Here is a 15,586-nt window from a genome sequence, read left to right as displayed (position 1 = left end):
CCTTACCGGTGCTTCAAAGGGAGACGTATTGCAGCGCCAGAAAGCCTACTGGACATAAACTTGAGATGAATAATTTTCGTGATGTATTTTGTAGCTTTTCCCTATCGAATTAATTAAATTTTATTTTTGAATGTCAGGGGGTGAAAGTGTACCACCCTGCCAGCAATCATGGACATTAACATGACATTAATTACCTTTTGAGTTTTACTTGGTAGTTTGGGTTTATAGCTTGTCCCCCCCCCCCCGTGTGTGAAATGAATTTAATTTTATTTATTTAACACAAAATAATTATTTAAGAAAGTTTAAATATTAAAAAAAAATATTTCAAAAAAATTAAAATCCGGGATGGGGGGCGCCCCCCTATTTGGGGGGAGGGCTCATTTTTCTGACCCCCCTCACTTTTTCAAGGCACGAGCCACCACTGGGTACCAGTGTTTAAAATATACAGTAGACCCTCGTTTTACGCAGGGGTTACGTTCTACGGAAATGCAGCGTAAATAGAAACCACGTAAATTGAGGCCTAATAATAGTGTTAAAATAGGGGTTTGCCTCCGTAGATAACAAAATACTTCGTTCTAGGGCTGACTAATTGTATTATAAGATTAATGTGTACTTATATCGACTTTAATGCACAATATGCATAAAGAAAGCATAAATTAATTTCATTTTCTGTTTATATAGTGGAGCTGACTATGATAGTCTTTTGGCAGTCATTAAGAATTTTTCTCTGTAATTCTTTGCAGAGCATTAACGTATCCATGATCACTTGCATCATTTCCATGATAGAATCTTCCTTCACTAACAAATCAGAAAGATCATTTTTATTGTCTAGGAATGGCTCAAAATTTTTTATGCAAATGTTTTTGGTTCTGCTTCACCGACATCGGTATCCTTGTTGGTTTTGGCCTCATTTGTCACTCCTAAAAGCTCTTGTTTCAGTGAGTTCTGAACTATAACTTTACTTCTGGAAAGAGCTCTGGAACCAATCGCATAAAATGTCTCCAGTAGCCCAAGCTCGATTATTAGCTCACCAAAATTGCAGTTGATTACGCATAATTTGCAATCTTTTGGAGTTTGGATTTTAAAAGAGGAGAAAATTTTATCTATTTGCATTGCCGCATCCTCGTAAAACCGAAACTCATCCGCTTAAAATAAAATAAAGGTGTTAAATCTTAAACCGTGTAAAATAAACCCGCGTAAAACAAGGGTCTACTGTACTTGACTTCTTCAGAAGTTATGAGATTTTTTGCTTTCAGCTCTGTTTATAGATATTCTGGACTGATGAACCCAAATGAGCTAAACTAATCTCTGAATGCTGTAAATTTGCAGAACGGTATTTGCTTGGAGGAATTAAACTGTTGGATTTTTTCTAACATGGGGGGAAAAAAAAAACCTTATCAAAGGCAAAGTTTTCACAAAAATGTAAAAAAATACGGAACTGATGTGGTATAACCCACCCTTGGCGACTTTTTCCTGTTGGCGCCAAGAATGCGTCGCTAGGAAAACGATGTATGATGACATATGTCATACATCGTTCTTAGCGATGCTTTTTTAACGCCAACAGGAAAAAATTAGATAAAAAAACATGATCAAAGCACTTCAGAACACAATATATATAAAAACAACATAAAACCACAACAAAAAACATCACGAATATACGCTTCAAAAATACCAGAAACTAGAAAGTTTTTGTACACAAAGAACAATTACTAGAAAGTATTTAAAATGATTAAATTAACAAATTACTAGAACAGCTCACCAATGAGATATGTACCACCGATAGAAATAAAAGCTATTTTCCAACATGCATTTCATCGAACAAAAACTTTTCTCATACTCTGCTAAAAAAGAGCAAAGCGATTCAAATTGCTATGTTTAAAGCGGAAAACATCCCCAAAATCACTAACTATTTCAGCCAAAAAAGCGCAATTCTACTTTTCAATGTATGAAAAGTAGAAATGTCTCAACGGAACATCCTAAACATAAACAATACAAAAATACCATACATTTATTTGCTAGCCAGACATGCTTTCAAAATACCTATTATATTTTACATAAAATAACACTTTTATATTTTTATAAAATGCTGGAGTCAACTAATTTTCAGAAATTCAGTACCTAAAGGAGGCACCTCAATAGAATGTCTAAATAATTCGTGGCATCGATAAGAATTAAGTTTTAGAACAAAATAAAAGTACTATTTTTGTAAAATTAGTTTACATACAGTAAAAATAAAATTAAAAACTACAAGAACCCCTCAAGGAATTGTAAAAACAAAGAATTCTGGAAGTTAGAGTTTTTTTTTTGAATTCTGAAATAAAGAACTTACCTTTTTATGGTATAAATCCTCACACTCAGCCTAAAACAATACATCATATGACAATGGCACGTTACAGATACACACCACGTTTGAGTTCACTTTTAATTAACGTTCAAGTTTGAAGAAACTGCCATTTTCTAAAATGTTTTTACTTCAAAACACAATTACTGAATTTAAACTAACAACAAAATAAGCTTTCCTGTAAGGTATATTGCACGAAACAACACATATATCTCTCCTCCGTGAAACCGAGTTAACAACCCAAGTAAACAAGTTTGAACAGATCTAAGATTGCCTTCGGGTTGCTAAACACAGGTTAGTTTTGCCAGGGATGCCATGCTTAAAAAATTATCGCCTCATTGGCGAGAAAAATATTTCAGTTTTGTGCAAAAAAACGGATGTCGCCAAATGGGGGGGGGGATATTATATCTGTACCAAAAATACTAAATGTTCTAATGATAAAAATAGGAATGATCTATTGTCGCAGCCACAGTGAGTGAGTGATATGGTGTGAAAAGCTTTTTTTGCAGTTGAAGGGCCATTTCACAATATTTTGTCGAATGGCTGGGCAATGACCACAGTATTTCGTCTCAATGGTCTGTAGCATGACACTGTTTTTGCAATAACTATTTAATTAATTGTATGATTATCACATTGTTTAATTTTGAGTTTGTGTGTTGGTAGGACTAACTCAAATAAAAATTATGTGCAAATCCAACAGTAAATTAAATTTTAAAAAATGTCATGTTGTAGACTCTACATTTGGACAAAATACTATGAACTGACCCTGAAAAAAAAAACTTAAACTCTTTCCTTTTTCAGGATAGCCTGTTCATTTCACCTTGCTCCTTTGCTAATATTTTAAAGTTAGTGCAATTTTGTTCAGACTCGAGTAGTTCTATTGTCAATTAAATTAATACTTTTGATTTAATTTTCTTACAGAAGTTATGTCTCTTTATTCGAAAGCTTGTGGAAGGTGTTTTTTTCTACCGTATGTGAAGAAGCATTTGACTTCAAATTGTACCTCCAATCTAAACCAAACATCGAACTATGCTAGCTACTCTGTGCCTCAATCAGCCCAAGTCATTGTTTGTGGTGCCGGAGCTGTTGGAAATTCAGTTGCATATCACATGAATAAAAATGATTGGAAGGATGTTATAGTACTTGAGCAAAGCAAGTAGGTATTTTACTATTTACTAAAAGCCATTATTAATCTATCTTAATCATTTCTAAATTTTATTATTTACTGTACTGCAGTAGAGATGAGACGAGCTCAGCCCGGGCCTGAAGCGAGCTCGGGCTCTAGAACCGGAAATAGGTTTCAGGCTCGGGTATAGGTGAAAACTGGGAAATTTGGTTAGTAGCCAGTGGCCGGTAGACTCAATTTTATTAGTGGCCACTTTTTTCCAGTTAATAGCCACTTTTTAAAATGGCAACTATAACGAAAAAAAACTAGCATCACAAAACATTAAACATTTTTCTCTCTAAATCTATAACCTGCCAACTATTCATGAGCATATCCCAGAAGATATATGCAAAATGCATTTAATTTGTAACCGGGCGGAAACAGACATTAAAATCTTGCACATGTTTCTTTTTGTATGAAATTTTAAGAAAGAATGAATTTTTTGAACATTCACGCATTATAAACTTGATTTAAATGAATCTATGGTTTCCAAAACATATAAAATTTAATTATTCATACTTATAGTACTAGAGTATTATTAACTAGTAACTGTTGAATAAGATTGATGACTGAAAATGTTCATCAGCATTACAATTTCATCATCCACTCTCCCCCCCCCCCATTTGCAAAGTTTTAGTGTATTTCAAATAACAATTAAATTAAAACATTGTCGACGTCAATTATTAGCATGTGCTTAAAGAAAAAGTTAAAAAGAGGAAATGCAAAATTTGCTAGAATAAAAATAATATTCAAAATTTAATATAATTAGAATTTCAGCTTTGAGTTTAATGATGAGGTACAATGTGATTATTATAATCAACTCAACATAAAAAAAATCTAAGTAATTGTTCCACCAAAACCTAAATAATAAATAGCTATTTTTAATTAATTTGTGTCACAAATAAGATTAAGACTAAGTTTCATACTCTATACATAATATTTTATATTTTATAAAAAGCATATCTATCTATATATATGTTTGTTTTTTTGACTAAAAGAACACAGTTTGTATTGAAAATTTTTAGTTGACAAACATGAAAATTGAAAAGGAGAATACGTAATAATGCTAAAAACAGGAAACTGGATGTTAATTGTTTATTTTTAGCACATTATATACAATATTATTACATAATGATAAATTTCAATTACTTATATTGAAAATGCTTTAAACAAAAACATTTTTAAATTTGATTTGTATTAAATTGATTTTACTAATGTTTTAAAAAATTACAAAATATGAAAAGTACTTGTTAATTTCTTTTAAAAGCATGATTTAGGATACAGGACAATTTAATTTTTAAAAGAAATGATTAGGTGTACTTATTTTGTAAAGTTGGGCCGTCTGCTTCTGACGGTGTCTGACCACCATAATTTCACAGCATTGGTAGGATCAAAATTATCAAGCGATACTTTTGACCTTTTGATTTGAAGTCTGTATTCAAGGGTTTTTTGACCTATCGATAATGCTCTGTCCTCTAAAGTATGGCTTACACTGCTCCAAACTCGTTCTACTTCTGCATTACTGGCAGGAATAGTCAAAATAATTTCTAAGATTTCTGATAGATAGTGCAAATTTTTAAATGCTTCTGTTTTCAACTTGACTAATAATTCACATAACGTAATTTCTGGTCTGAAATGTTCCGACATGATGTTCCTCAACTCTCTCCACTCTAGCAATGCTCTGTCAATAGGAATATTAAATAAATTTGAAAAATCACGTACTTCAATTTCTCCAAAGTCACTGGAAATTTTTGCTGGAAAATAAGCCGTGTTTAAGATTCGTGCAGTCCGAACAATTACCGATTCTTCATTAGTTTCAGAGAAACGTCTTTCGATAGATGAGGATGCTTTTAGGCACAGTTCTTTAAAGCTGTCCTCGGTCTGATGAAGCCTTTTCCCCTTTTGTCTTTTCAATTCAATGTTTTTGAACATCATTTCCGTGTCGTCAACACTAGTTAAAAATGTGAGTAAGTTCTTTTGTGTACTTGCCTTTAACTCTCCAAAGGAACCAAAGTCAACTAGACTTATTTTAAGTGTTTTGATACACTCTGTTGCATCAAAAATATTTATGTCTGCTTTTTCTAAGTATTTAGAGGTTTGAGCAAATACAGAGATGAAATCTGAAAAGCCATGAAAGAACTCTACAACTTCATATGTTGTGAGTTCACATAGCAATCCCTTTGCAGTGGCTTTAACATTACTTGTATACTTGCTGAGAGTATGTTGAGAGGTAATGTCAATTAAATGCTGAACAACAGCAGCATAATTTCTTAAAACTGCTGATGTGCAGCTTTCCAAAGAATCACTCCACCTTGTTTCGCACACTGCTTTAAAACTCAAAAGATTTAAGTTCAAGGCTTTACCAGCACGGAATAGCTCCCTAGTTAACTTGGGACTTGTTCGGTAAAAACTACTAATAGTCTTTAGAAGAGTCATAGCTTTGTTGGCAGCTACATTGCCTTTAACAGCGTCCTTTAAACACAAGTCCAATACATGGTTAAAACAATGAATATGTACAGGAGAATCCATTAATTTCACCAAACCATTGTGCTTCCCAACATTTACAGAGGCTCCATCCACTGTTAAGCAGATGAGTTTTTTTTCCCACTCCAGTATGCCAGCCTCCTGAAGACGTTTCGAAATTATGTTACACAAGCCGATAGCATCTCCATTTTCTACTTCACACAAACCTACAAAAGAATTTGTAATTTTTGCATCACTATCGACATGGCGAATAATAATGGCTTCATATTCGGTACTTTTCTTCGTGCTGCTGCCATCTGTCATAACCGCTAGATATTTTGCTTGGTTCAATGCTTTGATAACATTATTCTGTAAAGATTTAGCAACATATTGCAAAAGCACGGTAAAAGATATTCTATTGTGGTATGTGGTACCCAAATCCACACCATTTAACTTTTGCATTGCACATTCAGAAGAAAATTCAACTGCAGGCCTATCTTTCATAGCAAAATAAAAAACAATTCTCATCAAGCAGGTCATCTTTTTTAGGGTATGTTCATCTATCTGAATTAATTGTTGGTAAATAGAAGGTTCTGTGGATGATTTTTCAATTACATTATTAGCTTTTTCTAAACACTTAGCATGAGCAGCACTGGAGAAATGACTGTTTACAGTCTCTTTCTTTGGACGAGGTGGTTTGAATGGCAAACAGTTTTTAACAAAATTTGTACAGAATTTAGGACCAATTGTAGAGGCCCATTGGGTACACACTTTGCACCACATAGCCCACGGATCTGATGAATCTATCACTAAATTACGTAGTCTATCTTTAGTTGCTTCCTCATCATCTTTCACTACTTTCCATTCCTCTCGGAAATATCTTTTCCTTTCTGATGATACAGTGCCCTTGGGCTTGGAGGTGGTAGGGTGATGATAAATGCTATCAATCTGGTGTACTATTGGCTCAGAATCCAGACTAGAGTCAGTATAACCACATAAGTCAACTGAGCGGACATTAATAGCAATAGAGACAACTACTGGCTCAGAATGCAGACTAGAGTCAGTATAATTATAAAAGTCAGCTGAGCAGGCATCATTATCAATAGAGACAACTACGGGCTCAGAATCCAGACTAGGGTCAGTTTTACTATAAAAGTCAGCTGAGCGGGCATCATCATTAGCAGCAGAGGAGAGACTCTGAGAATCTAGACTACCACAAGCATCAGTGGAAAGGGCATCATTAGCATCAGATTCTGATACAGCTGGTGGCTTATTAGAAGCAGCAGTTGTCACAAGACTCCTACATTAGGACAAAAAAAACCCTATGGTTAATAAAAAAAAGGTTTAATAATCTGTATTATGTGTGAAAATATTTTTGGGAAAAAAAAAGACTTCAAAGCTTCAGCTGAAAATTTCTCTAAAAAGTAAACAATTTTTGAAGTTGGCGCAGACAATAGATAGAACCATACGTAACTACAATTTAATTTAATATAAATTTTAATCTTTGATGGATCCAAGTTGTTCAATGACATTTGCATACATTACATCAGGAGTCTCCAACCTTTATTACTCAAGGGCCACATTGTAAACTTTTGAAGATGAAGCGGTCCAACATATCAGAAATCCCCCCCACCCCCGTTTTGCTATATTTGAGCAGCAAGCTTTAGCATGCACAGCATCCACTTTCCGCTTACAATTTATCTTTTTATTTTCCAATTAGTGAGCAGTACAAAGCATATTGATTAAAAATACCAAGTTATTTTCAGTATAAATATAATTTATTTATTGTATCGCTCGGCAAATCGTATGATAATGCATCATATGAAAAGCGACATCCGCAGATCGATCGTACGTCGATGCAACTCATCTCCGATTTTTTATATTTTATTATTCATTGAGCACACCAAAAAGAATACTTTTACTGAGATTGATTTTAAAAAATCAAATAAAAATTAAAAAAAAAAAAATTGGTGTGCAAAAAAATCGATATCCGGAAAAACGTGCTTACTAGCGCACGATGTTTTGCAAGAGTAAACATTCTTTTCTGTGCCGCCATTTTAAAATGCAGTTGCTTTTAAAATTTGTGCCAAACTCAAAAATAAGCATGTTTGGCAGATAAATAAATCATACGAACAGAATGGAAATCAAAACTACATAATTCACTTATTTATAGCGTATGAGAATCGTCCTTTTCTGCGATCGAAATTTTCAATTTTCGTAAAGCGCCATCGCTTATCGAAAAAACGATTTTCGTTTTTTTTCCTCAAACAAATTGTTCCTTGCTGCTTTTTATTTCGGAACAAAAATAATATTTTGCATTTCTTTTTGAAACATTTTTTTTAAAGAAACGATCTCAGTAATGTAAAATAACTCTACTCTGCAAAACATAAAATGCGTACCAAGTCTAAATTCCAACAAACAAGAAATAAATAAATAAATCTAACGCAAAAAAATTGATCACTTACCTTTTCACAAAAAATGATGTAATTTTAGGCGACTCATCTTCAATTTTGCGCTTTCCACCGCGTGATCGCTGAGCAGCCATCGCAAGGCAGGGGGCACGTGTCAGAGTTCAAAGTGCAGAGTGCTAATGAGTAATGACGGTTCACACTTGCAGCTAAATTTCTCCCTGTTGCGGTGGGGAAAAGAAGTGGGGAAACGAAATGCTTCTTTGGAGAAGCAAGGAAGCTTTGAACGGGGGGGAAAAGTGATTATACATTGGAAATCCTAGTAGAGATTGACTCGGCAGGGGTGGCGATTGGGGTGGCGACCGATAACAATATTTTTAATCGCCACTTTTACAACTTTAATCGCCACGTGGCGAGTGGCGACCGCTAATTTTCACCTATAGGCTCGGGCTCCAGCACAGATATTCAAACGCCAATCTCCATACAAATTCAAAGCAAATAAACATTTTCCTACTGTGAGAACATGAAAGGAACATTTAAATCAGTTCAATAAATGTCAAATTTACCCCCCCCCCCCCCCTCCCAAAAAGAAATAAATTAATTAACGCTTATTTATAGTGTTTTTTTGCAATAACTATTGCAATATGTCATACAGAAATTGATTTGAAGTGGAGCATTTTAAGAAAATCTAGAAGTTTCTGTTAATGAAGAACATTTGACGTTACATTTTTCATTAACAGAGAGATCATGTCAGACTGTAGAAGGCTCAGTTTTTGATACAAGAAAGTTTCCTTCGGGCTCGGGCGGGCTCGGATTTTGGTCCGAGACAATATCATTCGGGCTTGGGCGGGCTCGGTTTCAAATTTTCGCGCTCGGGCGGGCCCGAGTTCTCAAAAATGAGCCCGAACTCATCTCTATACTGCAGTGATCATGAATTAAAAGTGAAGTTTTTAAAGAAATAAAAATTAATGTGATACATTACTAGGCTTGCCAGCAGGGTTGCCAGATGTCCTAGATTTCAAGGGACAGTCGTGTATTTTGAGAAATTGTCCCGCGTCCTGGGGAACTTCCATACGGGAAGGCTAAAGTCTGGTATTCTAGCTAATAACAATATTGTACAAAATGAAACATTATTTTAAGGGGAAAAAATATAAAAAAAACAAAAAATGTTACATAAAGAGCAATAACAAAATCAAAGAGCAAAAAGTTCCGAGACGGCTGACTCTATAGTAAACTGCTTGACTCTTTCTAAAGCATAGAGTGAGTCAGACTTGGATTTACAATCAGTTTCATAATTTTCAACAAACAATACTAACACTAATTTTGAAACAAAGCAGTCAGTATATACCCAACTTAGAGAGCAAAACAAAAATTTACTTAAGTCAGTGTGTTTCGCTCACATAATCAACACTGCATTTCGCCATGTTGTTGATGCTTAGAAATTGATGTAAAAACTATTGTTTTAAAAATTTATGCACATTTTTCTAGATCTACAATTAAGCGGAATGACCTGAAGAAGTTTTTTGAGTTTGCTAACCTAGAGTTTCAAGAGCTGCTAAAACATATCCTGACACGATGGCTAGGTTTAGCTCCTGCTGTAGATCGACTCATGAAATCTTGGCCTTCTCTCATGAATTATTTTATAAGCGAGGGAGAATCCATCCCTAAGCCTATCAGAAAATTATTGCTTTCAATTGAAGAAAGTACTGCTGAAACATGTGAAACCAACGAAGTTGCATTAGTTTTCCATTTTCTTAGTAATGTGTCCTCCGTTTTTGAAGTTGCCTGTAAAAAACTTCAAAATGAATCTACAACTGCAGCTGATAACTTTATGATATTATGACACATTTGGATTCGGTAAAACAGCTAGAGAGCAGATTTGAAGATTATAGTTTTATGAATCGTTCATAACACCTTAAAACATCTAGACGGTACTGACTGAGGGATGCCAGAAATTTTTTAAAACAGCTCTGAATTGCATGAGAAAGTGGTTTGATTTTCAGATTAAAAAAATCCCCTTTTTGTTTTAAAACCAATGGCTTTAATGGATAAAGTAGTTTTCTGACTTGTCAGCTATTGTAGAACAGTTACATATTGAAAATAAAGTATCAGTAGATGATCTATACGATGAGTTTTCAACAATAAAGAAAGTTCTTAATAACTTAGTTGCACAAAAAGATATGAATGTAGGCAATAAGTTCCAAATGGTGCATTAAAATTATTTTACTCATTCAGATTTCTCCATTAGCTGGTATGGCATTAAAAACAAGTTTTGCTGCATGATTCCTTGCATTACTATTCAGATAAAGTAGTCACATTTAACAAGAAATTTTTTTATTGCACTGTTTAACTTACAGCGAACGCAAGTAAAGAGCTAATTAGCACCTGTTCCTATCAATGTCGATATGTTTATTGAACTTCGTTCTATTGCTTGTTTTATTCTTTGAGTTTGAGTTCCTTCCAAAATGTGCCACCCATAAACATACTGAGAGAAATCTTCCGAAACCTATTAAAACATGGTTTTTTTATCACTCCTTAAAATACATAACCAGTGATTTCCCTCAACCTCAAAAATGCTCCCCCCCCCCTTTTTTCTCCTCAAAGCCTGTCCCGTATTTACTGTTCATAAATCTGGCAACCCTGCTTGCCCGACGTCCCGGTTTTCAGACAAAATCCTGGTGTCCCGGCCGGTTTACTTTGCCTCCCAGAAAAAAACAAATTTGATTACAGATGACCAATAAAGTCTAAAAATAATTAATTGTAAAGGATTATTTAAAATAATAACTATCATTTCTGTACCTTAAAGCCTGACTGACGTAAATCCAAATTTCCAATTTATTACTGCATTGTATGTAGAATCCTAGTCCACATGGATCCATGCAAGCGTAATTCTAAAAAAAAAAATCCTCTGTAATTATTTACCAGTGTTAAAAGAATGAGCGTCCTATCCTTTGCATGCTCCAGACAAATGTTTTCCTTTCTCCTGCAAAGCAGAGACTATGGACTTAGTTAGTCTGGCTATGAGGTACAGATTTGTAACATTGACCTTTAACATAATATTAGATTAGCTTGTGAGAGTTTTTGCAGCAGGATTAGAAACAAATAGGACTTTCTAAAAAAGTCCTGTCTAACGCAAAGAACACATAAATATTGTTCAAATTTTTATTTCTTATTCAAAGTTTTTCTTCGAACCAGTGGCGGATCTAGCTGATTGTTTTGGGAGGGGCTATCCGAAATTTTTGAACAAACTCCCCAGGGCCAAATTTAGCTCCATTCTGCCACTAGGCAAATTTGAAATCTGCCGCCCCCTCCCCCCCCCCCCTAGAAGAAGCAAAATTTCCTTCACTCAAAAAAACGTAAAAAAGTGTTCCCCAGATTCAAACTGTCAATCTTATGAAGAAATGATGGCGTTTCACATTCTGAGGCGCCCCAATGAAATGATCATAGTGATCTCCCAAAAAAATTTTTATTCGGCAAATACCATGATTGAAGTACATTTGACTTTCATAAGATGTGTGAAAGTAATCATTGTTAAATTACAAGAAATAATTGTCTCTGTGGAAAATGAAGGAATGCTAATATTTTACTTTTAAGAATAACAATTTAATTCAAAAAATGTGTTTTATAATAGCAAATTTACCGCCATTGAAAAGTTTGCCGCTCTAGGCAGCTGCCTACTCTGCCTCTTGGGAAATTAGGCCCTGATAACTCCCCAGAAATTTTATTAAAATGAAGTTTTAAAAACTCAATTTTCGGAGTATCCAGGCATTAGGTGAGGGGGTGGATTTAGGAATCTCCCTCAAAAAGGTTAAAAATTTAAATTTCCGATCCGAGTAATTTTTGAAAATTAGGAAACTAAAAACGCATTTTGTCTATTTTTGATGATATACGGAGAAAGATCAGGTTTTGAGCGCTGGCCCTAAAATACGTTTGGAAAATAAAGCTAAGAAACCAGAATATTCTGTCATTTTATACATTGAGAAGTTAGAAGAGGAGGGGTGCTGTTCTAACTCTTCAGCAGTCCAGCCTAAAAATGCACCTTTAGATAATGTTTGCTTACATTAAAGGAAGTGAGAAGGTGCTTAGAATACTTCCTTCCTGGAAATATTTTGCCTTTGAGGCTCTAAAAATTCGATTTTGAACTATATTTATACATATTTTAGAAAGGGATGGAAGATTCGTGAGCTCCTCTAAAAACCTCCTTTCAAAGCTATCATCAAGATATAAACTAGGCAGGGAGGGGGTCCTATCAAAAGTCGTTTGTAATCGAAGTTCTCAAAAATTTTATTTAAGTTGCTTTTAAGCAAGTTAATGATAAAAGCTATATAAGCTAGTTTCTGTTGACATTTTTTCCAAATAAAAGACTTAAAATGCATTTTTTTGCTATCTATCAAGGCCAGGCATCGCAGCGTTCCTATATTCCTATATTTTCCTATATTTCTGAAAAAGTTCCTATTTTCCTATAATTCCTATATTTTCAGTTTCCGATTCCTTTTTTTTTTTTAACTTTTCCCCTCGACTTTTGGCTACCGCCTTTTCCGCGATCCACGTGCAGCCGCCATTTTATCTTTCCTACTGTGCAGGGCTCCCAAATGGTTCGCTTTTCCCGCCAAAGTCCGTGTTTTATGGTAAGGTCCGCTTTAGACTTTTAACATTATGGTCTGATTAGTTCGCTTTTATATTGTTTTTACTTAAATATCAGATTTTAAAAGTTTTTCATTTCGTTAAAAGTTACTATTCTCCCAAGCACGCCGCCGCAGCGCGTGTTAAACAAAGTTCGTACGCCCATGAAAAACCTTGAAAAGTTCTTGGGGGAAAAAAAAGAGGTCACACACACACATTTTCTAGTGTTTGAAAACCTTGAAAAAGTATAAAAAGTTTCTTTATTGCTTGAATTTATTTATTGTTTGGATTGTGCTTGTAATTCTTTTAAAAATATTTCATTAGTGCAATTTTCTGAACATATATATTCGATATGATTCATCGCGAAAAATTGCTTTCGTGTTTGAGGTTTCAATCCTTTTGCATCTTGTTAATATTTTGATTCTTTTTACAATCCAAAGTGATTTTGACATGTGCTTACCTTAGCTTAGCTTATTTTTCGTTTAATTTCAATAATTAATGAAGGAATTATTTTAGAAACCATGGCAACATTGAACTTACTCGGCTCGGACGCGGAAAAATGCTTCTCGCTTTTGAAATTTCAATCCTTTTGCATCTTGTAAATATGTTGATATTTTCCACAATTAGAAGTTATTTTAGCATATGCTACTTTAGTTTAGCTTATTTTTCGTTTGATTTAATAATTAACGAAGGAAATATTTTGGAAACCATAACAATAACATTGAGCTTATTCGGACTTCGCGGAAAATTGCATCTCGCGTTTGAAATTTCAATCCTTTTGCATCTTGTGAACATTTTGATGTTTTTGGCAATTTGAAGTTATTTTGACGTATGTTTCTATAGATTGGCTTATTTTTCGTTTAATTTCAATAGTTAACGAAGGAAATATTTTGGAAACCATAACAATAACATTGAGCTTATTCCGACTTCGCGGAAAATTGCATCTAGCGTTTGAAATTTCAATCCTTTTGCATCTTGTGAACATTTTGATGTTTTTGGCAGTTTGAAGTTATTTTGACGTATGTTTCTATAGATTGGCTTATTTTTCGTTTAATTTCAATAGTTAACGAAGGAAATATTTCGGAAACCATAACAAAAACATTGAGCTTATTCGGACTTCGCGGAAAATTGCATCTCGCGTTTGAAATTTCAATCCTTTTGCATCTTGTGAACATTTTGATGTTTTTGACAATTGGAAGTTATTTTGACTTATGTTTTTGTAGATTAGCTTATTTTTCGTTTAATTTCAATAGTTAACGAAGGAATTATTTTGGAAGCAATGGCAACATTGAACTTACTCGGATTTCGCGGAAAAAAGCTTCTCGCGTTGGAAATTTCAATCCTTTTGCGTCTTGTAAATATTTTGATGTTTTCCACAATTGGAAGTTAATTTGACATATGCTACCTTAGTTTAGCTTATTTTTTGTTTAATTTCAATAATTAACGAAGGAAATATTTTGAAAACCATAACAACATTGAGCTTATTCGGAATTCGCGGAAAATAGTTTCAATCCTTTTGCACCTTGTAGACATTTTGATGTTTTTGACAATTGGAAGTTATTTTGACATATGCTACTATAGATTAGCTTATTTTTCGTTTAATTTCAATAATTAACGAAGGAATTATTTTGGAAGCCATGGCAACATTGAACTTAATCGGATTTCGGGGAAAAATGCTTCTTGCGTTGGAAATTTCAATCCTTTTGCATCTTGTAAATATTTTGATGTTTTCCACAATTGGAAGTTATTTTGACATATGCTACCTTAGTTTAGCTTATTTTTCGTTTAATTTCAATAATTAACGAAGGAAATATTTTGAAAACAATAACAACATTAAGCTTATTCAGACTTCGCGGAAAATAATTTCAATCCTTTTGCATCTTGTAAACATTTAGATGTTTTTGACTATTGGAAGTTATTTTGACATATACTCAGGGTTGGCTTTCTGCCGGCAGAAACTAGTTTTTGCCATGCCAGTGGCAGAAAATGGTTTTAACCGGTTAAAACCGGCAAAAAGTGGCAAAAACTTAAAATCGTCTTAAAAAACTAAAGTAATTACTAAATGATATTTGTTTAGGTAAACTAAAAAATTAAACTTCATTTCATTATTGTAAAAAAAAAATGTTATGCTAGTGCCCTTGATTTTGTTCAGAAAGGGAACTTTTCAATTGCTGAAATGCTCGTAATATTTGGATTAATCTAACAAAGGACGAAAATCATATGGGTGCTTAGGATAGAGGAGTGACATACAGAGTTAATCTCGCATTACTGTTAGTAATTTGCTGGCAAATAAGCTTCATCTAAATTACTTGTGATTGAAATTATCATGTGCTTCAAGAAGAAAGTGTCAAATTTTACTTGCCAATATTAATCTAGATTTTTTTCTTAACATCACAGCTTTGCAAAACAAATTGGCCCCACTTCTTGAAACTAATTTTTCTACTTGAATTTTTACCACTACCCTAGTTACTACATGATGGACCAGTTAAAAAAAATATACAATTTGAAAGGTTCATGAATATTGCTTGTTCCTTGATACATTGCCTGCTAGCTTTTCTGTTGTAGGAATATTCTAAAGTTTCTTTT

At 33.9% G+C, this 15,586-nt stretch overlaps 1 protein-coding gene across 1 annotated transcript in view; it reads left to right on the top strand.

The window, feature by feature from the left end:
• Nucleotides 1–3,262: 3,262 nt before the first annotated feature.
• The window catches only part of LOC129229833 (pyruvate dehydrogenase phosphatase regulatory subunit, mitochondrial-like), a gene marked incomplete at its 5' end in the record, with an annotated part of 96,666 nt that continues 84,342 nt past the window's right edge, over nucleotides 3,263–15,586 (top strand). Inside the window, 1 exon segment of the mRNA XM_054864207.1 lies at nucleotides 3,263–3,497. Within this exon segment, the coding sequence (XP_054720182.1) occupies nucleotides 3,268–3,497 (230 nt within the window).

Source organism: Uloborus diversus, chromosome 9 (assembly GCF_026930045.1).
Source record: "Uloborus diversus isolate 005 chromosome 9, Udiv.v.3.1, whole genome shotgun sequence".
NCBI lineage: Eukaryota > Metazoa > Arthropoda > Arachnida > Araneae > Uloboridae > Uloborus > Uloborus diversus.
Note: the sequence above shows the minus strand (reverse complement) of the source record. Positions and strands in the feature narration are given on the sequence as shown.